Below are 23364 nucleotides of genomic sequence, written 5' to 3' on the forward strand. Positions count from 1 at the left end.
TTTGGTGTGTTCACGATGAATTAACCTTCGAGTGGCTCTTACTTTAAAAAGTACATGATCATTCTTGCGCTTCGCGGTTTTTTTGACCTTCCGGATCCTGGATGACGTTGAATGCCACCTATTGCTTTATATCCGATACTCAATTTAATTAACCTTAATTTTTTGAATCACTTTCATAGGAATTAGATAGGTTGAGTTCATTTTATATCTAAACCTACACAATAGTTAGAAAAAATAGACTTTCGCAGACCGGAATTGAAACAGCAAAACCTTGTATTAATTTATGATAATCCATTCCACACAGCTTATTATTACAATATTCGTTTGTTCGGCTCAAATGAAACACGAACGTCCTAGTTACATTTTTACATATAAGAATTTGTATAATTTTTTTTAAAAAAGATATCAATTCACCACAAGAAAAGGAAAAATATTTCTTTCATTTATTACGTTTAAAACTTAAAAAAATAAATGAAATAGAAAGTTATTAATTTCTTTTTTGAAATAATAATAGATATAAATACTTTATCGATTTAAAACTTGTGACATCAATAATTTTTATTGAAATCTTATAACTTCCATTATATTTCCGTAATATAAGAATTGACGCGAATTACCTTTACAGAATGTTATAAAAATTCAAAAAATTAGACTTAAAAGCTTGACTCAGGGGTCAAATAATATTGATTTAAAACTCAAAAGAAAGAGGTTTTAAAAGTTTTTCATATTCATAGATCATTTCAAAACGAACAACAAATCACGTCAAAACGATATGACGAATCACGATAAAACGATATGATATATCACGTTAAAACCATATCACGAATAACATTAAAAAAATATTAAGTCAGTCGTCACTGAAAATATATTTAATATAAATCTTCATTGAATTTATTTCGTGACAGAAATTCTAAACGAAAATGAAAGCAAACACAAAAAATACAAAAATAGATGAAAAAAATATTCACATCTAACTTATAGATAGTTATCATTCTTCCCACTTATGAAATGATCTATTAAACGATCCAAAAAATTGAAATTCACGTAATCGAAAAGTGACAAGGCATCGATCGAAACTACCAAACAACTAATGGTATTAGAGTTATGGAGTGGGTTCCTCTAAGGACATGTAATGTTTTTTCGCCAAGGTGCTACTGCGTTTTTGTATTTTTCTCTTTTTTAACTTATTTTCTTTGATATCAATCGATGTGCCTTCTTCAGATGAAATAGTTTCGTTGCGTTCTCTCGTAAATTCATCACTGCTCGCTCTTGAGTATGAACTGAGTGGCAGCTTAGTTTTATTACCTTTGAAACTATTTTTGTTCAGACCTTTCAAGGCACCAATTACCAAATTTTCTAAAAAAAAAAAAAAAAAATTAATAAACCGCACTGCATATCGGAATTATAGATTGAAACTAGTAATAAAAGTCGTTAAGTTTTCTATTTGTTAAAAAAACTATTTCTTCTAATGCTACAAATAATATGACTACAAATAAAATGACTTTTGAAGATGTAGCGTAACAATTAAAAAATACATCGATACAGTAAAAATCTCGATATAACAAACGAAACTTTATTTTTCTCCAGCATAATTTTTTCTAAATAAAAAAAACTTTAGATTTATCAAATTATTTTTTTTGTTTCTCCTCAGGGTTGGTTGTATCGAGAATAGAGTAGTACGTATATGATTAAATTTAACAACCATCTATGTTTATCGATAATATGTTATGACGTTATATGATTAACTTAACAAGTATCTAAAAGTTATCTCTCAAAACTATTACCTCTCAAAATTTGCTCCTTACTAAGCTTTCTTGTGCAGCTTCCATCACTGCACATGGTATTGGTTTGGGCATCGGACACAAGATCCATCACACTAGATGATCTAGAAGTTCGATAGTATGAACTGGAATAGTCACTATCTGAATCTCTGCCATATTTAACTTCTTCGCAGTTGTTGTGCAGCCATCGAATAACATTATTTTGTCCAGAATCTTCCTCATTCGGATTCCATGGTTCAAAAAAATGCGGTTGCATAAGTCCAAGATCGTTTTCGAAACATTCAGTCATTGTAGAAGCATCACTTTTTATAGTTCCTTTAGTTTCACTAGAAAGATTTAAAGAGGGTACATCATGAGCATCATCAATAAGAGTCCTAGATCGTTTCTTGTCTTTCATCGCGTTATTCAAGCAGCTATCACTGAGAATAATAGAATCACCGATAGAAAATTCTAAAAGTTCAGCAGAAGTTTTTTTACGGGCTAAAGAATCTTCAACGAAGACGTTTGATTCTTCATTAGTTGGCAGTTCTTTATTTATTGTGCTTTCATCGAGATAGTTAATAGATTGGGATCTCCCGAGATCTAAAAGATCATATGAGTTACTTGAACTCAGAACACGATATGAACTGTAATTTTTAACATCGCTTTTTTTTTTACTTTCCTCTTCTTGGCTGATCCTAGTAAAAATTGTTGGTAAAATTACATATATTTAACGAATAACTCATGGCAAGAAATATATGAAGAAAAAAATGCACAAAATATGGTATGACAAAGTATAAAAATACAAAAAGTCTAGTTAAAAAAAGAGGGAACTCAAATATGAAGATAACTTTAAACTTATTAACTTTTTAACAGCTATTCCATACAAACAATTGAATAAACTCAGAGTGACCAAGTTTAAAATATTAAATGAACTTTATTTTAAATAAAGTTATAATGTAATATTAAAACTAATAAAAACAAAGTAAACAACAAAAGTTTACCTGAGATTGAGCAAATCATCTTCAGCTTTGCTTCCTAATGTTTTGATTGCAGCATTTTTTACTTCTACACTTTCTATAGAAGCAGTGATAAGCTCATCTGGGAAGTTATTATTTGCAACAACAGAACCAAGAGAAGAATCATCTTCTTGAATTGTATTCATTATAAATTGGTTCAAGCTGCCTAACTGAGGAGATGAACTGTCTCTAACTAAACCTTTAATTGATGAGGAATTCCGTTGAAGCTGAAATTGTAGAAAAGTTGAAACTACTGATATATTAAAGCTATTAATTTTTAATTCTATAAAGAAATAGTCACATTTTCAACTGATGAGTAATACAGAAACAATCCAACTCATTATGCAAATTAAAATTTCACCCTAACATTTAAATGAAGCATTAAATCCACCTCATTCTTTAAATGAAACTTAACCCATTCTATTATACAAATGAGAAATTCACTTACAGTTGACGATGTGCAAGTTGAACTTCTCTCAAAATGCATTGAATTGGTTTTATTACTAGCTCCTGAAGACATTCTACGCCTTTCATAATAGGAATCAGTATTGCGCTTACGGTCACTTCTTGGGTCACAAGTTAAGAAGCGATACCATGCCATGCGAGCATTATGTTGGGCAACAGTGTAAAACAGAAAAATAGCAAAACCCTAACAGAATATTAAAAAGTGAGTTAAAAGTATTTGTAAAAGTTGCACAAAAATATTTTTTTATTCAATTAAGAGATGATTTTTTTTAGAATTTTTGAGATGCTTGTTACAAAAAAAAATTATTTCTTTACAAACTATGCTTATTATAATCCCCTATTATTATATATATATTTTTTTTTTGCGGTAATTTTACAATAAAAAAAAAGAAAAAAAAAAAAAAATTAACAAGGGTGTTTCCCAGAGCTCTATGTGTGTTGAAGAACTATATCACAAGCAGAGAAATAATTTTTTTTGGAATAAATTTAATTAGGAGGGAGCCTGGAAACTACATAACTCTTTTTTTTTTACATAATATGTGACAGGATCTAATTCAAAAAAGTAAAAAAAAATTTTTTTAATCCAAACCTTAAATCCATAATATATCTTTTAATTTAAGCTATTAAGATTTGTTACATTGATTTATAAAGAGCTTTTTAAATGATGTAATAAATGTTTGGTTTTGGATTTATAAAGAGCTCAAAATAAAACACTTTACTTGTAATGATACCAAGCTGATGTTTAAAATGTTAGCACACTGCAGCTCTTTTTCATGGTTTAATGTATTTCTAGGAAACAGCATCTCTTAAGGCTTAGGAGAAATGAGAAAACATTCGTTTAAATAGAAAAATAAGAAACTAAAGCAACAAAAAGAACATCGGTTCAGAAAGTGGCTGTGTGTCCTAAGTACCCAAAATTGGTTGCACTTTTTTGAAAAAAAAAATGTGATCATTGATGAAGAGTCATATTTTCCTTTAAGCAACACTAATCTTTATTTAAGTCTTCAGCAGAGATGTAGTTAACCAATTTTATCTTGTTCTTGTAATTTTGAATATATCAATTTATAAAATTCCATTGCAAAACTTTTTTATTGGGTTAACTAAATCTTTAAAAAGGTTACCTTAATAAATAAATTTAAAAAATCTTTTGTTTTGACAGTTTTAACATCAGAAAACTAGACCGATACCACAAAAAATCTATCCTCGTATAAACTTTCTGAATACACTGTATCTATATCTAAATGTTAAATCAATAACATATTCTGATAAAATCATATGTATTTTTGAGAACGCATTATATTTATACTCTCAAGTAAAAACTTCATGGTTATATTTACATTCTATGGAAAATATATTCAGCAAAAACAAAAAATAAAAGTTAAGGCCAGAAAAGAAAAGAAAAGTTTTAATATTGGCTGCAATTCAAATGATTGGTGACTCTTCATTGTTTGGTTGAAAGAAGTGCTTTTTTATTTTCTGCTTGTTTAAAAGTGTCTTGATAAAAATGTTGAGCAGACCTCAACTAAAACTTATATACTTTAAAATATTCTTCTTGTTGCTAGCATAGAAAAACCAGGGATTGAAAACACATATGCTTTTGTTCTTTTGTTCATTAATAAGTGTATAAGTTTTTTCCTTTCTATTTTTTGACATTTATGGGATTTTTAAAACAAAACTTGATATGTCTTTGAAAAAAATCTATTAGAAAAAAAAAAAGGTTAAATTTGTAAAAATCTGTTTTCTTGAATTACAAAAAAGTGACAACTGTAATTAAATGAGCAAACCTGTAGAGCATTACAAGTGGCAAAAAGGTAACTGAACTCCAATCTCGCATTGCTCGCAGTTCCAAATCCAAACCCCCATGTTAAGCCCATAAGAATCATAATACCAAATGCACGCTTTAAGCGAGTAAGGCTAACATTAACAGTTGACATGTCTGTATTTGAATTTGGCCTAGTGCTTAGATGGTACATAATTAGTAAAAATATCAGCAAATTAATAGTGATAATTAATCCAATGGGAGCCAGATAAGCAACATATAAAGGGGTACCAGTCAAATGACAACTAAAACAAATAAGTAAAATAAAACATGAGAGCATACCTTGATAAAAGATCTAATAATTTTATACAAAATAATAATTTTATACAAAAATCCAACATGGAAGAAAAAAGCATCAGTAGATGCAAGCCAGATACAAATTATTACTCTAAACTAACCTAGTGTATCCTAGGGATTAAAATCATTCAGGAGATTCTTGATCTAACATTAAGTTTTACTTAAAATTATATTTTATCTTGAACTTTTTTTTTTAAAAAAATACTTTCATGCAGTATTTTGGGTAACCCCTCTAATTAATGTCTAGAAACATTTTAGAAAAAATTTTGTGTAAAAAAACTCAATTTTTAATTTTTTGTTAAAAATCACTTTTTAAGAATAAAATATTTGAGAAAGATTAGCAATAAAATCTTCATGGCTTTTTTTGCCACAAATAAAGCAATTAAAAGCATAAATAAATAAAAACATCAGTCATACTTTTAATTATGTGTTGACCAAAACATTCATAAATTTAAATTTTATATACATTTTTTAAAAACTTTACTTTTTTTTTGAACTGCATTTTACTTTTACATTTCAAAAACATTTTAGTAACAAAGTTACAGTGCTCTTTTTTGAATCAAAATATGAACAATTTTTGTTTTTAATACTTTCTATAGGTCATCTTACTGTGACAATTTGTGGATTGATATATTTAAAAAAAGGTAGGGTGATAAGATTTTTTTGTGAACTTTTTTTTAAGTATCATTAATTTACTTGCTATAGGTTTTTTGGTGGAAACTAGTCAAATATTAAGCATGAAAAACTCTGAATTTATTTGTATTTATTATTATTTATATTTGCATTTATTTGAACTTATTTTAAAAGAAAAATCTTTTAAAAGAAAATAAAACCTAAAGTTAATAGGAAAGCTTTGTAAAATGATTAGCGACAAGAAGTTGACAAGATTAGCAAACATTTAACAAACCATTTCCAAACTTTCAAATAAGTAAATTTTTTGTTATGCTGTTTGAAATGAAATAAATTTGAAATTTTTATGCTTAGAAAATTTTCTTATAATAATGCTTATAATAATCTTTTATGAAACTTTCAGTGTAATCTGACAAAAAGAAAAACTAAAAAGTTTAAAAATTGTATGCTTTTTTCCTAATTCTTTGTATGCTATATACTTTTTCTGTAAGCTGTATCATTATTATTGTATTTGTTTGCATGTACATTTAAACATTTTATGATATATTTAAACAGCAATAATAACTATTTTAAAGCTGAACAAGCACATTATCCACATTGACAATCCTAGTACAGTGTACATCCGACATTGTACTATTGTACAATGTCGGATTTTGGTATGAACTTAAAAATTAGAATTTAGCAGAAAGCTTTTTGACTGCCTTTTTTCAAATAACGTTTGAAAATTCTAAAAGATAATTTTTTATAAAAAACAAATAACAGTTAAATTTAGAAGTAAAGCATCATAGTTCAAAATTTTAAAATTTCTTTTGCAAAGAATTTCTTAATACTCACAAATGTTTTCCTCTATAGTTGTCCCAGCTTGTAGCAAATGTGATAATAACAATAACAAGTGGCACACCTAAATTTGAAGTTGATAAAAAATTGACTTAAAAATAAAAAACAAAAAAAAAGGAAATTTAAACCATGAAAATACAACCAAAGCAGCAACTAGTGTAGTATTTATAATATAGATTTTAACGCAAATAAGAACCAAATTTTAACCAACAACAAGAAGCTGGTCATTATAATTAATTATTGATTTATATTTGATTTTGTAACTAAATACAAAAATAAAAAATGAAAATAAAAAACCTAAAAATAGTTATTTATAGTTCATAATAGTTATTCTTACTAACATGAAAGTACAAAACAGAAAGATTGTAGTAACATGCTAAATTTGACACAAAAGAAACTACGTCAACCATTCATTTTTTTTCCTTTACTTATACTACTTGGTATAAGTAAAGGAAAAAAAATGAATGGTTGCATTTAGTTTTTTAAAAGGTATATATTTGGCTAACAAGGTTCAATAGGGCCTTAAAGATAGCAATTTTATACTTTTAATCACTGTTAATTGGTTGAATTTATTTAAGTATATAAGAGAATTCATAAAATATGAATATTTGTTAAAAATAAAAAAATGACTGAAAATATTTGACAGAAAGACAAGTAAGAAATCTTACCCCAAGCAATAGCTGCTGTTTTGTAAATATCTCCCCCATCCCTTGGTGGCCATACTTTAACAAATGCATAATACATGAACAAGGCTTCCATAAGCATCCACATGAAAACAACTAACGTGAAGTAATGCAAGATGACAGCAACAGAAACACAAACAGAAGGTCTGTAAATTTGCTCGAAACCAGTTATAAAAGTGAATATGACCACCAGCATTGCACCACAGAGTTGCACCAATACTTTTGCAGCCAGTTCTTTCAACAACTGCCTGTTATTGTTAAAAGAACGCAAAAAAAATCTATTAACAACTTAACAAGAAAAACAGAAAAACTTATATAAAAATTGAAAATCATAAGAAAAACAGAAAAAACCAAAATAAAATATTACCTAAACAAGAGATAAGTTAAGAAGGTTAGGAAAAGACCAACCATTGATAAGAAACACCCAATGATGCTTATCCAAGAAAGCAAAACTTTGTGGATACCACATACTTGACTTGTGTGTGCATAAAGATCCTAACAAAAAAACTCATTCTGTTCCAAAAAAATATGATTGTTAAAAGCATGTTTTATTAAGAATGATGTTTCATCAAACTAAACAGTAACTATATCAATGATGTAACCAATGGATTGTACTTTTGTAAAGTATATTTTCTATACTATATTCTTTTATTATATTTTCAAAGAGACATGAATATTTTCAAAAAATTTTTAGTTGTCTGGTTCTTTTAAAATAATCATTTGATTAAATCAAAAAAACCATATTTAAAAAATATTGAAATACTGAAATACTGAATAAATTGATAGTTTATGACACAATACAAAATTATTTATTAGAACTAATTACATAAATTCTGATAAGTTAATTTTGTAAAATTTTAATATCAGATCACTTCGAAAAGTAAGAAAAATAACCAGACAAAAATTTAGATGGATTAATACAGATGGAGAATTCATGCTCATTCAATTTGTATTCATTCTTCCAGCAAGTAGTCAATATCTCATTTTATGTCATTGTCAATTACAACAAAGTTTTTTTCTAAGAAAACTATGTTTTGGAATACTTGTTATGGTAGAGTAAGGATATTTGCTATGATAGAGTTTGGATATTTACTATGGTAGAACTTGGATATTTGTTTAAAAAAAAAAAAAAAAAAAAAGAAAATATTTTAATCTCATTAGGGTTTTGATGTTAAGGTTCAGTCAGTCCAGCCAGTCATCATCGTCCATACAAGTACTAACACAAAAATACTAGGAAAATGAAATCAAACCATCATTGCAGCAAAATTAGTAAGATGATTGCAATGACATGTAATAGTTTGGTTGGCAATGCTGTGCACTTGACAACCTTCTTTTGACCATCCACCCTTATTTTTGTTTGCTTTAAAATCCCAATAAACACAAGCACTTGCTTTAAGATCCATCTAAAATAAAAGTAGTTCAGAAGTTCAGACACAAGACAACAAATATAAATATAAATAAAACAGCGAATCTTTTATTTTAATAAATAAATAAACTTTTCTTTATATTTATAAAAATTATTTTCTGAAGAACACCTGCTACTGTTTATATTCAACCACTGAAGCATTTAAACTTATCATACTCTCTTTTAAATTTAAATCTAAAAATTAAACATTCTTACACTTCCATTTGCTTTAAACTTCAAAACCACAGGTGCTGTAAGATTTTTAGAATCAGAGCCAACAACTTCACCTGAGACAACTGGAGTATAAACACGTTCTTTTACAACTGTGAAACCCTCCACACACTGCTCCTCTAACAGACTTGGTTCACTGAAAAATTTATTTTTCTTGTAATACACAAAGTAAACAGATTCCTTGGAGTCATTTTTTGGAAGAGCCTACATTAAAAAATGAATGAGCCTATATTAAAAGATGAATTTAACTGTAAATTTAAAGTCAGCAGTATTTTATTTTTCTATCAAGTATTTATAAAAATGAAAACCTCAGCAGGAATGGTTATTTCCACAATGGAAGCTTCTGCAAATTTGATACCTTCTTCAAGCTGAAGTTTTTTAATGAAGACTTTTCTGACAACAACATTCTCAGAAGTCTCCTGAAGATGTTTGTCTTTCACATCAACAGTTTCTAACCACTTTTCTAAAACCTTTACATATCTAAATGTGAAACATATATTTAAATGTGAAACATATATTTAAATATGAAACATATATTTAAACAACATAAAAAGTAACATATATTTAAATATGAAAAATATTTAAATAACATAAAAAGTAACATATTTAAATATGAAACATATATTTAAACAACATAAAAAGTACCATATTTAAATAACATAAAAAGTAACATATTTAAATGTGAAACATATATTTAAACAACATAAAAAGTAACATATTTAAATAACATAAAAATTAACATTTAAATGTAAAACATATATTTAAATATGAAATATTATTTGAGTAACATAAAAAGGAAAATATACATATTAACCATTAAGTATGTTGCAACTCAAATTATTTTCCAATAAAAAAAAAAAAGAAAAAAAAAAAAGATTTTTATTAATAACCTTGTTCCAGTTTTATTAGCAATTTCACTTTCTTCTAAAACAGTCTTGTTGGCTTTTAGAACATTACTTACTGCTGTCACCAACGCTTCACCAATCTATAATACAAAAAAATTAAAATGTATAAATTTCAATGAGTTAAAATCTAAAAAATTAAAATGTAAAAATTAATGAGTTTTTTTATAACTTTGGCTAGTTGTAAATCAACTAGTTGAGATATTTGATTTCCATTACTGAATCTAAAATATTTTGTTTAATAGGATAAAAATACTGGAAAAAAGTTTTCAATCATTTTTTCTTGAAAAAAAAAGTTTTTTTTTTTTTTAAAGAAACAGTTTAATTTTTCATTAAAAATATTGCCCATCATAACCTATTTTTTCTATTTCTCTGACAACAGATTCTGAACTTTTTTTTTCTTTTAATGCAGTTAACTGTTTCATCAGGATCCACCAGCTCATATCAAACTAATCTCTCCAAAACATGGCTTTAGAGCCATGCTGTATCTAGCTTTGGTGATGATGTTTAGCTGAATGGTACTGTGGGTAAAACAGCCACTTATACAAACATTTCAAAGAAATGTTTTTATACACATTTTGTAATTCTTTGTGGTTTTCCAACATAAGGTTAGCCTGTCTTATGATCTAATTATCACAATATATTTTGCTACATCAAATATATAACATACCAGTCGGCTGCCATTTTCTACTTCAACAACTTTTTCTAAAATATCCAGAGTAAGAGTGACATCATGTTTATTGAGAAAATTGGGATCAGCAGTAATATTCTGCAAGCGTATTCCTATACCAGCAGCATTATTTGTATTAACTATTACCTAAAAAACAGAGCTTTATATATGTAAAGTCAATAAATTTAAAAAAAAATTGCAGCTGTACAAAATAGTTTCTTTCCACTCAAACACAAGAAAATTATAGCAGGCATCAGTTTTAGAAATTTATTTTTTTAATAGAAACTTGGTATTGTAATTAGGATTGATTTTTTAAAAAAAAAAGCATAATTTAATTTAACAGTACTTTCAGATATGCCATTTAAGACAATCATGCAATAAAGTTATAAAATACCTTAGTTAATTCGGTAAGTTCCTCGGTGGCTGAAATGGCAAAAAAAGTCAAAAAATATAATAAAAAATTTTTCATTAGTTCGTCAAATGTAAATAAAAAAAGTTTAGTTCAATTTATATTCCTTTCTTATGGCAAGATTTTAATTCTTTCATATAGCAAGAGTTTTATTATACAAAAACTTACCTTTTCCTGTGAAGATTAAAAATGGGGGATGAGTGAATGGCCCACCACCAATCATGGTATAAGCATTTACTGATATTTCGTAATTTGCTCCAGCTTCCAAGTTATGTAAAACAACCTCTGTAATATTTACTATTTTTTCCATGTAATAAGATTTTTCGTTTATCTTATTTGATTTTTTATATTTAACCATATAATGAGTTATAATTCCATTACGCAAATTTTCATCAGGCATGCTCCATGAACATGACAAGGCATCATGCAATATTTTCACAACTTGAAGGTTAAGTGGAGCTCCATAAGGTTCTAAAAATTTAAAAGTCATATAAAACAGAACAGAAAAAATTTCCATAATAATAAATCTCCATAATAAATGTCAAAAAAAATACATTTTCTCATTAAATCTTTTTATGCCAAACGGGTCCAATAGGAATCACTCTCAGACTGCAATTGATGAGTTGATTTATGTAAATGAGAAAAGCAAATCCTGAAAATTTCAGCTGAAATAGGTCATTTAAAATTTAAAATTTTTTCAATTTTTCAAAGCTTGGAAAAAATGTTTCATAATCAATACTAGAAATAAGTCTTAAATCAACCTTAATTTAAAGTGTATTTTTGTATTGTAGTTTGGTATTGTATTTTTTGTAAAGTGTATAGTTGTATTGATTATGAAATACTATTTTGTCTATTTCTATTTTTTATTACAATACATGTACTAAAGTATGCCACTAAATCTATTTTTTTTGTTTGAACATGTTTAATGATCATTTTTTTGCTGTAATTTTTTGTTTTTCTGAAATCACTATAATAAAGTCAAATAAATCAGTAGAAAAAAAATCATTTATTAAAAACAGTGTTGATCCTAGATTTTTGGGAAGACAAATTTTTCAGCTGAAGCCATTTTTAGAACTCTATAATTACTTACTGAATTGTGTCATATCAGTAAATTTCTAAAAATCAGTAAGTCTACCACGTATATAAACTAAAAAACTACATCTTGTCACTTTTAAGATTGCTATTTTTGTATATTGGACCTTCAAAAATCAACTTTTTTTTTTTTTTTATGATTTGTTTTTTTTTTAGGCTGCCATCATGGGTAAAATATGGCTTTCAAAAAGTCATTGACAATTCTTTATAAAAGAAAGTCCAGAGTTGTCTATGATAAAAAAACAAGAAGGTGTTTTAATTCTTTGTTTTAAAAACATAGAGCTTCAAAGTATGAAGAAAACATGTTTTTGTCACAATTAAATTGTGAATTTCGGAAAAATCAGAAATTTCAAATGACCACATCTTATGAGCCACGAAAGAATTTGAATGGAAATTTTCAGGATTTGCTCATCTTATTAACATTAAACAACTCACCAAGTTTCATCAAAATCTGAGATGGTTCATGCTGAAACCTTATAATTTTAGTCCATTTATCATGAAATCCCATGGAAAAAAGTAACAAACTACTTCTGATTTCTAAAAAGCTTACTATCTTGTAATGTTTCCACAACCACTGAAAAGTACTCCCCAATTTCTTTTTTGTAATATTCAATGGCAACTGCTATTGTGTAGTTTGTATAGGGTTTTATTGTACCAGTAATGTTAAAATCATGATTGTCGGCAATTTCAAGTCTCTTTAGTTGATTAGTTGAACTTACATTCAAAACATAACCAATAGTGTCTTTAGTCAGATTACCATAATATGAAAGTGAAACCCTGATAAATAAAGATCCAACTTCTGTGACATTAAGAAATGGTCTGGGTGCTAGAAAACAATAACAAGTTATTATCAAAACAAAAAACAAAAAATTATTTAAAAAAAAATTCCAAGAACAATATTGTTAATTATAATCCTACACAATACTGTGATTAAAGCATCTGATTTGCTGTAAAAGTTTTCCAAACTTGGGTACCATGCCAAACATGTAAAAGTTAACCCATTTTCTTGACTTATAATTTTTTCAAAACTTAGTTTCCCATGCAAACTTCCAAAGCTTTCAACATAACTTGTACTAATGCGATTGTCTGTTGGGAGGAACTTCCCATCCTTATGCCATACAAGAATGATACCTGGTTGGCCGGTGAACTCACATTTTAAATCAAATTGTTCACCACGATTAATTGTTGTATCTGTAAGACCTTTCATGAGTTTTGGAATTAGTTCTAAAAAAAATCTTGTTCAGTGAATAACTTAAACTCTACAATAAACTAAAGACTTTCATTCATTTTGAAATTCATAAATTGTAATAAAAATCAACACTTCAAATAGTAATGAATGAATTAGAAACTAGCAATTAACACTTTGTATAAAATGGGACAGAAAAGAAAAGTTTCCTCTTTCAACAAAAATTAAGAAACCTGTTGGTTGAGTGCATTCTCTAAGCTCAACTCTTAAACATGGAAGCTCATTCTTAGAAATCACCAATATTCGAATGAATCTTGCAATTATATAAGGATCCAAGACATTAGTTTTACTTTCATTTGCATCAGAATTGGCAGTGAATGTCTATGTAGAATAAATTGAAAACTTTTGTTTTCTCTATCAAACATATCACTAATACTCACTAAATAAAAAATACATGAAAAACAACTTTACTTGTACCAAAAAAAAAAACATCAACTTGTACCAGGTAAGATATGCAGGTTAAATTAAGATTTACTAAATCAACAACAAATTATTGCACCTTATTTGCCCCATACTCAAACCATTGTTGACCATTCATACTATAATTAAGCTTGTAGCTTTTTACCCATGCATTCATATTTATCAAAGAATGCCCTTGAGTTTCTATTTCTGATAATTCTCTAACATATCCTAAGTCAACCTAAAGATAATAAATGATAATAAAATAAAGATAATAAAACAAGAACTTTTTAAAGATAATAAATGATAATAAAATAAAGATAATAAAACAAGAACTTTTTTTTGGAGAGAATATTCAATAAACATAAGATCAAGATGATTATTAATATTTTTAGAATTTATTTTTTTATCATTCTTAATAGTTTATTATCTTTATAGTAAAAGAAAATAAAAACTGCTATTAAAATTTTAAAGTGCTAACATGGTATACAACTTTTACGAGTTTTTACATTTTAAATAGTTCTTTCTTATCATTTTTCATTAACCACTTTTATTTAATTCAGGCTTCACTACATAAATTGTAAACTACAAATAGTGCAGTTATCAGCAAACTTTTATAGTCTTGTGAGGCTTTTTATATACATCTCTATACATTTTAATTTAGGCGAACTATAAACATAAATTTCATGTTAATGTATGAAAAAATTTTAAGTTGCTTCAAAGATTGGAAAATATTGTGGAAGCCAACTAAAAATTCTAAATCCTAGAACTTAAGAGCAAGTTCTCAAAAAAACTAGCCAAAACATTTTAAATCATATGGAGTGATAACATAGGTTTTGGAATGGATTATAACTTGTTACCTTCAGAATTCTTAAAATAAATTTTCTAAATTTTTTTTTTAATTCTTAAATAACTTAAAAAAAAATATGCAATAAAATCTTTTTGTTAGTTCAATTTCTGTCTATAAAAGAAATAGTGTAGTTTTGGTTTGCCACAATTAACAATGTAAATTCACCACAATTGTCAAAAAAAACGTTGCATTAATATTCAGTGGATACTAATTATATTATTATCTATGGTATTCTAATATAGATCGCTGGCCACATTATGACAATATGTTGCACCAACACAAAACTGTGTACATTTTAAACTTTTAAAGCAACTACATAAAAACAACAACAAAAAATGATAAAAAAATCCACGTAGGTGGATTGTTCAACCCTGCTACAGCTTCTCTTTTCTCAGCTACCTGCATCTCTTTATTACTAATCAAAAATGAGACAACTGGTGTTTCAAAAGGTTTATAATACATCTATCTTGAATGATAATCAATTGCATCAGCAGCAGAATTTTATTTACATTCAATAAAAAAGTACAGCATATGAATATTTCCTTAAACACAACCAAAGCATAAATTATCATAATTTACCAATACATAACTTACATAAATTACCAGAAGCCTGATTGCCACAATGGCTAACTGTCAAAAATAAAACACTCTTATCAAACCAGATTTTTGTAAGCAAGGGATTTCTTATTTATGTACCACTTATGATACAAAAACCAATAATATTGGGAATTATGCTATTGATTCTAAGTTCAAAGTCTAATGAAAACTCTTTTAGCTATATGAATTTTAGAAATGGCTGGCCTGCAAAACTCTAAAGCTTAACACTATATGCATCAAATGTAAAAATAATTGTGGAACTGATACTAAATGTTTCCTTAAAAGAATTGTTTTAAAAGTTTCTCAACAAAGATTGCATGTTGATACTGTATTTAAACCTAGAAGCCAAGTAATTAGAATTGTCAAGTTATTTTCATGGATAAAATAAGAGTATTTTAAAATATTGTAACAAAAGCAACTCAATTTCTTAACATTAATTGATCATTATTTCATTATTAACTATTGTCATCTTTAATGGTTAATAATTATTTTTATTTATTAAAGATACAAATAATTCTGTTTTAAAATTTTTTGGGTTACAGCATCTTTTAATAATAAAATGATAAAAAATAAAATTCTTCATATTTCCTAAAAAAGAGATCTGTTTGCTTTTCTCAATCCCACTGCATATCAAGTATGAAGTAAGCAAAAGAAATTATATTAGATAAGACTTTAGCTAAAAATATTACTTGTAACCAGGGAAATTGGTCAATACTATCTGCACACCAAGCTCCCCAATGAGTTGGATAACGAAAATAATTGTTAAGACGTGCTTCAGATGGATTCATATTGTCATACACAGAAGAGGCAGCAAATCTTTCATTAGGAATTATTGAGGTATTTCCCAAACCAACTTTTTTATTGCATACTAAGAAACAACATTTTACAACAATTAAGAGCTTACATAAATCTATAAATTAGCAAATATTCTTTCCACTGAAAAAAAAACTTAAAAAAAAAACAAAACAGTGAAGGCTGTTTTTAAAACCTTTCAATTTTTATTTTTCTTTGCTTACCTTTTTTAGGAAAGCAGCCATAAAATTCTACTTGCATGCAATATCGATCTCCAGATTTTTTTTTTGGATATAGTCTAACAAACCTTGCAACTAATGGTTTATCTAATGTCTCAGTTACTGCATCATAATAGTCAGTAGGTCCATGGAATATCTAAAAAAATCTGAAAGAATTGAGGACCCATGATTAAATTATTTCAGAAAGATGGTTGAGAATTATTATTATGAGATTAACCATGGAAAAGGACCATGTTTGTTGAAAAAGTGTACCACTTTATCAACAAATATGGTCCTTTTATCTAAGCTTCATTAAGGAGAATTTTCTAGACAGCATTTATCTTCTCTATTGGAGAAAGAGGCAAGATAAATGCTGAGGGAAGCATTACATTTAACTAAAAATGTAAAGAAACGAAATTACTATTTTAGGTTTTCTGAACTTCAATTAAAATAGCTTACACCAAAAAAATGCCTTTAAACTGGTAAAAGGTAAAATTATCTTCTACAACATAACTTTTTTTTTTTTTTTTCATTTAAAAAAACTATTAAATATTTACTTTCTACTTTTACAAAAATATGTAAAAAAAAAAAAAAAAAAAAAGCTTTAAATTTTTTAAGATACCTTTATATGAGTATTATTTTCTAACACATCAAACCACAGGGTTCCATTGTAACTATATTTTACTGCATATTCCATAACAAAATGGGCTATTCTATCATTGGTTCCAACTGAAATTTTAGAGACTGCTTGTACTGAACCAAGATCAACTTGAAACCATGGGTTGTGGTCATTTACATCAGCACACCAAACACTAAACACTTGAAATTTCCTAAAATCAACTTTGAAATTAATGATATAAAGCAAAAATTAAGTAAATAAAAAAAAAGGGCTCAAACAAATTTTTGCAGTAAAAAGAATAGATTTTTGGAAATTAAGAAAGCAAACTTCCATCTACTTTACTATAGATATATAGAAAATAGCAAATAACTGGTTAAAATTTGGTAGCTCTCTTGACTAAATTATATATTCAGTTATCTACCTATTTTGTAAATTAAAATAGACTGGACTTTACTTTATTCATCAAAATCTGGTGCTTAACTTAAAGAAAATGGGATCTTTTAAAAAAAATTTTTTTTTTTTTTCAAGGATAAGAGGGAATAAAAATTTATTTCTTTTACTGAATTTTAGCTATGTCTAATTTTATTTTGAAAACCAACTTTGATTTCAAAATCATGAAAACCTGCATGTCTATTATAAATACTGTATTAATTATTAGACTTTGTGGTAACATATGAAAGTCATAGCAAGTCATTAAGAAGACAGTATTTCCAGGAAATTAATCATGAAAACTAGATCAGTAGGGACAACATCTGGATTAGGGTATTCATCCCATAAAAGTAACAGCAATCTGTAAAAAATAGATAAACAGCTTTAGCACTAATGCACAACAAAAATAGTGATTCATTGATCTTAAAATCAAAAAAGTGGAAAACAATGAAGAGCAAATGTCTATTTTATTGGCCCTGAAAGTTATGAACTACTTGGCAAAATTTGCCAGACAGCATAAGGATAAAATCACTCTAATGCAAACAAAAAACAAATTACATCAGACATACAAATGATATTTAATTTATTTGTCTGAAAAGTCTGAATACTAAAAAATAGCTATGCAGTGGAATGTTGGTTCTTTAAGCTGTGCATATGGGGTATGATTTAATTTTTTTTTAAATCTTGAACTTGGAAAAAAATGTATAAATAATTTTAGGGAGTTTTCTATATCTATTTTTTTTTTATCGTAGAATGTATTAATATATAAATTCGCATTTTTAGATACTAAAAAAATATAATTACTTGGAAAAATAAAACAATTTAAGACATTCAGTTTTCATTCAGTGTTTAATAGGATAGACATTCAGTTTTCATTCAGTGTTAATAGGATAGTTGATACGATTGTCAAATAAGTTTCCAGTGCTTTTCAATAAATGTCAAGGGTATTGACAAATTTACAAGGGTATATATACAAATTTGCTCATAACTTTCCTGCCTAATAAAATTAACAAACATCATATAAAAAGATTTTGTGCCTGCTGAGAGAGCATCCAGATTTTGTTATTGCAGTCAGCCAGATAAACTTGGAGTAATTTCTTTCCTGGCTTTTTCAGGCAAGACCAGGCCTGTTTAAAAGTTTTTCAAAATTAAAAATTTTTTCTACTATAATCATTGTTTATTATTTAACAACAAAAAAGTTTATGTATAAGCAGAGCAATAGTTGTCAAACTTCACTGTCGAATTCCAGCATAAGAAAGCTAGTACCAATTCTTAGTCAAGTTCAGGTCCTCTTTGAACAATACCTTGACATCAGAAACATCCATGACATCTATATTATGAAACAGAGATTTAATAGTGGTGGAGGCTTCTTAAAAGTAAATCTTGGAATCATTAAACATCTTACTGAACCTGGAATACTTTAAACCTTCGAACCAATTAAATGCAATTTTAAAGAATTAGAACTAAGAAAACTAATTTAATTTGAATTAATTTTTTTTAAAGTATTTGAATTATCAATTTTTACACTATAAAATTGTAACAAAAAATGTACAAGAAAACTGTTTACAAAAAAATGTTACACAAACAACTTTAAAACCTTTATGATATTCTTTCTTAGGACTTTGAAAACAGATGAAAATATTTGGGAAATATATATCAAACCATGATTCTTCAACATGCTAAAGTGATAAATATCAGATATCTTCATGTATTGCAAAATGACTTTTTAGATATTCTGAAAACAATATAACAAAAATATGTCCACTGTAGCATGCAGCAATTATAAGATAGATTTAAACCAACTTGGTCAATATTTTTTGTATAATCTCCATACATCTGATAATAAAATGTGGTATTGTTAAATAACTCATCATCAGTTATATCATCTTTTTTTGTAACATGGACTGCATTGTAAGACAAAGCCACTTTTATACTTAGAGACACATTTCAAGGTCAGGCAAATGATTTATGTTGCTAAATTCTTCCATCAAATACCCACATTTTTGACAAGCATGATTAATATCAACATATGGTCTGAGACATCAAATTTTATTAGAAACAAAAGTTTGCCTTTTTAAATGTTTAAGTTTGAAAGTTTTTTTATTTAGTTAGTTGACAACTCTCCCATCAAAATTTAATAACTTTTTCTAAAAAGATATATGGCTTCCTCCATACCCTCCATACCTGATTTATAAATTTTTGAGTAGCTTTTCTGAGCAACTATAGATTTATCAACAAGGACTCTTATACAATTGTCTTTCAATTGGTTTTGAATGTATAGTTACATCATTTTGTTTTGACAATTTGATCAATTGATCTTTCTCTAAATCATAAACATGTTTGAGGTCACTCCATTTTCCAATTATAGTTTGAGAATTGTAAAAATTTATTTCCTGAATTTTTTCAATGTAGCTCTAAAAATTAATTGCTTCTTTCACTCTTTCCGACGATCAAGATGTACAATACAATTCTAAACCAGCGATTACTAGCATGAAAACTTTGAAATTTAAAGTTTTTTGATATATGAATAGCAAGCATTGGTTTACCATTAACAAAATACAAACTAGGTTGGATATAACAAAAGCTGTTACAGGACAAGTAAATATACGGTTTTTAATATTCTCACATAAAGATTTGAAAACAAATTTATTTGTAAATATTGATGTAATCTATCATAGATTTTTTTTTTCTTTTAGTCTTTATTGAGCCGACTTTTTAATTTTCTCTAAAAATATTTATTGATTAATATATCTATTTTGTCCTCTTCGAAGTAATTCCCTTCAGATAAGATGGACTTGAGTCATCGCTTTTTCCAGTCCTCGAAGCACTTTTGGTGTGAATTTTTAAAATGGTCTTGAGCTTTTCTAGCGATGCGGACCTTATCTCCCCAATCGTGAGGAAACACTGTCCTTTCATGGGTTTTTCAGTTTTGGGAAAAGGAAAAAGTTGCAGTGGGTAAGTCCAGAGGCATGATTACGGTGCTATTTTTGGCCACAAATCACGAACAAGCAATGATGTGTGAGTAGGTGCATTGTCGCGATGCTAACGCCATGTTTTGCTACAAATCCGGGCATTTTCTTCGTATTGGTTTTTTATTTTCTTCGTATTGGTAAGTAGTTTGAAGGTAAAACTCCTTATTGACTGCACGATGTTGCTACACTTTATAAAACTGATGTAGTTCTGCTCAGTCAAAAACTCTTTCTGTGCAATACATCTTTCAAATTACCATGATCAATGTAAAAGCATCTGTGTTCAGTTGTAATCCTGATATCTAGTAATGCTACTATATCGGAGTAATGTGACATTAAATACAGTAAAATTAGTATAACTATATAAATTAAATTTTCTCGTTCAAATGTGTTCTGGAAACCTCAAACTTCAATTTTATATATATATATATATATATATATATATATATATATATATATATATATATATATATATATATATATATATATATATATATATATATATATAATTATAAATTATAATAAGTAACAGCCTTGATTATATATAAGTAACAGTCTTGATCACTTTTTCATTGCCATACGAATGAATCATTTTCAAACATGATACGAGGAAGCCGCAAAATTTTAAATTTATCTGGGCATGTTTGCCTTAATAAATATGTGAATGTACTTATGTAATTAATAACCAACTTCAATTTGTTAAACTAAAATTATCAAATTCTTTTTTTTCTTTTAAATATTAAATAAAGAATTATAAAGTATTTCGTACTCTGGATAATGTAAGCGCCCATGACTTGGGAGGTTGAAGCCGTCATTAGAAGATGCTGAAAATCGATCAGGCGAAAGCTTAACGTTTTCTGGTGACTTCCAATCCAAACCCAAAGACCCATCACATTCTAGACCTAGAAAGAAGTAAATGAGCGTACAAAGTAGCGAGGCGAAAATTTTCACAGTTACGTAACTAATTATCATTATTAGGGGATTTTCGTGTACCTAGGGCCTCCTTCTACCTTTTACCTAAGGTCACTAATTTTCAAACCTTCCTACATGATGAACTTTTATATTTTTATTCATTGCATCATTACTTACATCAATAGAAATTAATTAATATGGAGATGTGATCATATCAGTTTCATAATTTTTAGACTAATTTTTAGTCTTAGGCCTTAAATAGGGGTATTGCAAAAATCCGGCCCTAGGTACACAAACTTCCCCTATTCTTCAAAGGTTTCTGCGTCTGGAGTGTAAAGCAAACAATTCATATGATTTTTGTTGCATATTCGTGATCTTTATTAATATCAGGTAAGTTTTCCGTATGATGCATCACGAAGATAATTTTCTAAACGCTTGTTAAGAATGTGCATTTAAAAGTGTGTAAAAATTATTTAATACATTTAACTCACTTCTAAACGCTTGATTAGATGCACGCTTAGAAGTTAAAGTTATTTTACAGTTTTATCACACTTTTAAGCTCGCAGATCTTTTCGAGTAAACTAAAAATGCAGGTGCCTAAAGATGAATTTAAAGTGAGTAAAGAGAAGAGAAATTGCTTGTGGGGACTTCATTAGGTAGTTTTACTCAATAGGATGTAGTATTTACTCCGGTATTTACAGTTTTATATTAAAAAACGAAGAATTAAGTCCTGTCACTCGGGAGACATTCTTCATTTACTATCTACTGCTGTTTTACGCAATCAATTTAAAGTTTCTTATAAAGCACAATAAAATTTTATGCTTATTCAATAAAATAAGATTTGTTATTAAAATTATAAAAATGGTCTTCTAAAAATGATAGCAACACAAACATTTAAAAAAAAAAAAATTGTTTTAATCTTAAAACGTACCAAAAACGGTTGACGATCCGAAGCATATAATAAACCAGAGTTGGTACCGTATGTTATTAAATAAGATCATTTATTGCTTCACTGAACTATCAAGATGGGTGTTTTTCATATCTGAAAAACTAAAATCTTTACGAAAAGTTCTAATTACTTCTAAAATTTATTACCAATCTTTTTACTCCATGAAACGAAGATTAACACTGTTGTTTTCTGCATATCTAAACATAAAACATAAGTCAAATAAACTTTGACTCAACGTCTTCAAATACCATTGAAAGCTATTTAGCGGTGAAAAAACATCGCGTATAATGTTGACTTAGCTTTTATATCGTAACAAAAGGAACATTTGCTTAAAAATCTTAAAAAAAATAATTAAAAAAAAACAACAGAAAATGAGAAGGAAAACTACAGAAAAAAGTATTCATTTAAACTTGCTAATTAAAGAAATGCCAGTATTTTATCTTTATAAATTTTGATTGAAATGGAGTATTTGCGCAATTAAGGTTTAAACAAAAGCAGTCGCGCAATAAGATGAAAAGAATTTAAAATATTCTAACGTTTAAAAGTGTGTTAATTAACCCGAAAATCATCTCTTATTTCATGCAAACATTTAAGGAATATTAGAGAAAATCTTAAATTTACTTGATGTGAATTATTATTTTCGAAAGAAACCTTATTTTAGCAGCGTTCACTTAACGTATCAACGGTAATTTTTTTTGTTGAACTTCGGTTTCGATTGAAATTTATACGGACACCCAGTTAATTTGTTAAATTTCTTTTACGATCGAATAATGAATTTTTATATCACTTAGATTGTATTTTCTAACACCTTAGTAAACGGAAAGAGAGTTTATTGGATTGGTTATTTGATTACAGGTTAAAGAAGAAGAAATGCAATAAATCAAGAAAACCGATGAGTTTGGTTAAAATTAAAGATGTATGCAGATAGTGGTAAATCTAAAATAAGAATCATACAAGAAACTGCAAAATCGTAGCTATTGAGAATGCCATTAGAAACTATAAAATTTTATTTGAAACTGTAAATTTATTTACTCTCAAATATCTTTCTTTTTTATATTACAACAAGCTATTATGATACTTGTAGCTCAGTGTAAAACGTTGAGCAATTATATTAACAACATATTCTTCTAATCTTCTTCAAAATGGCATCAAGGAAAAATGCTAT

At 27.4% G+C, this 23364-nt stretch overlaps 1 protein-coding gene across 1 annotated transcript; it reads right to left on the reverse strand.

Annotated features, from left to right (window-relative positions):
- Window positions 1-801: 801 nt before the first annotated feature.
- LOC145195163 (uncharacterized) lies at window positions 802-22420 on the reverse strand. The gene is made up of 24 exons (XM_090070114.1): window positions 22182-22420; window positions 21108-21240; window positions 16944-17151; window positions 16328-16478; window positions 16001-16179; window positions 13965-14105; window positions 13639-13786; window positions 13138-13443; window positions 12770-13045; window positions 11296-11598; window positions 11113-11141; window positions 10719-10865; window positions 10037-10131; window positions 9455-9626; window positions 9132-9350; window positions 8761-8913; window positions 7878-8005; window positions 7496-7758; window positions 6825-6891; window positions 5029-5308; window positions 3228-3428; window positions 2765-3006; window positions 1785-2458; window positions 802-1356 (listed from the first exon to the last, which is right to left on the reverse strand). The coding sequence occupies exons 1-24, from the start codon at window positions 22249-22251 to the stop codon at window positions 1103-1105; spliced, it is 4839 nt and encodes a 1612-aa protein (XP_089926240.1). The 5' UTR covers window positions 22252-22420; the 3' UTR covers window positions 802-1102.
- Window positions 22421-23364: the final 944 nt, after the last annotated feature.

Source organism: Hydra viridissima, unplaced genomic scaffold (genome assembly GCF_058129835.1).
Source record: "Hydra viridissima isolate aposymbiotic clone 2 unplaced genomic scaffold, HvirCarnegie_v1 scaffold_13, whole genome shotgun sequence".
Classification (NCBI taxonomy): Eukaryota; Metazoa; Cnidaria; class Hydrozoa; order Anthoathecata; family Hydridae; genus Hydra; species Hydra viridissima.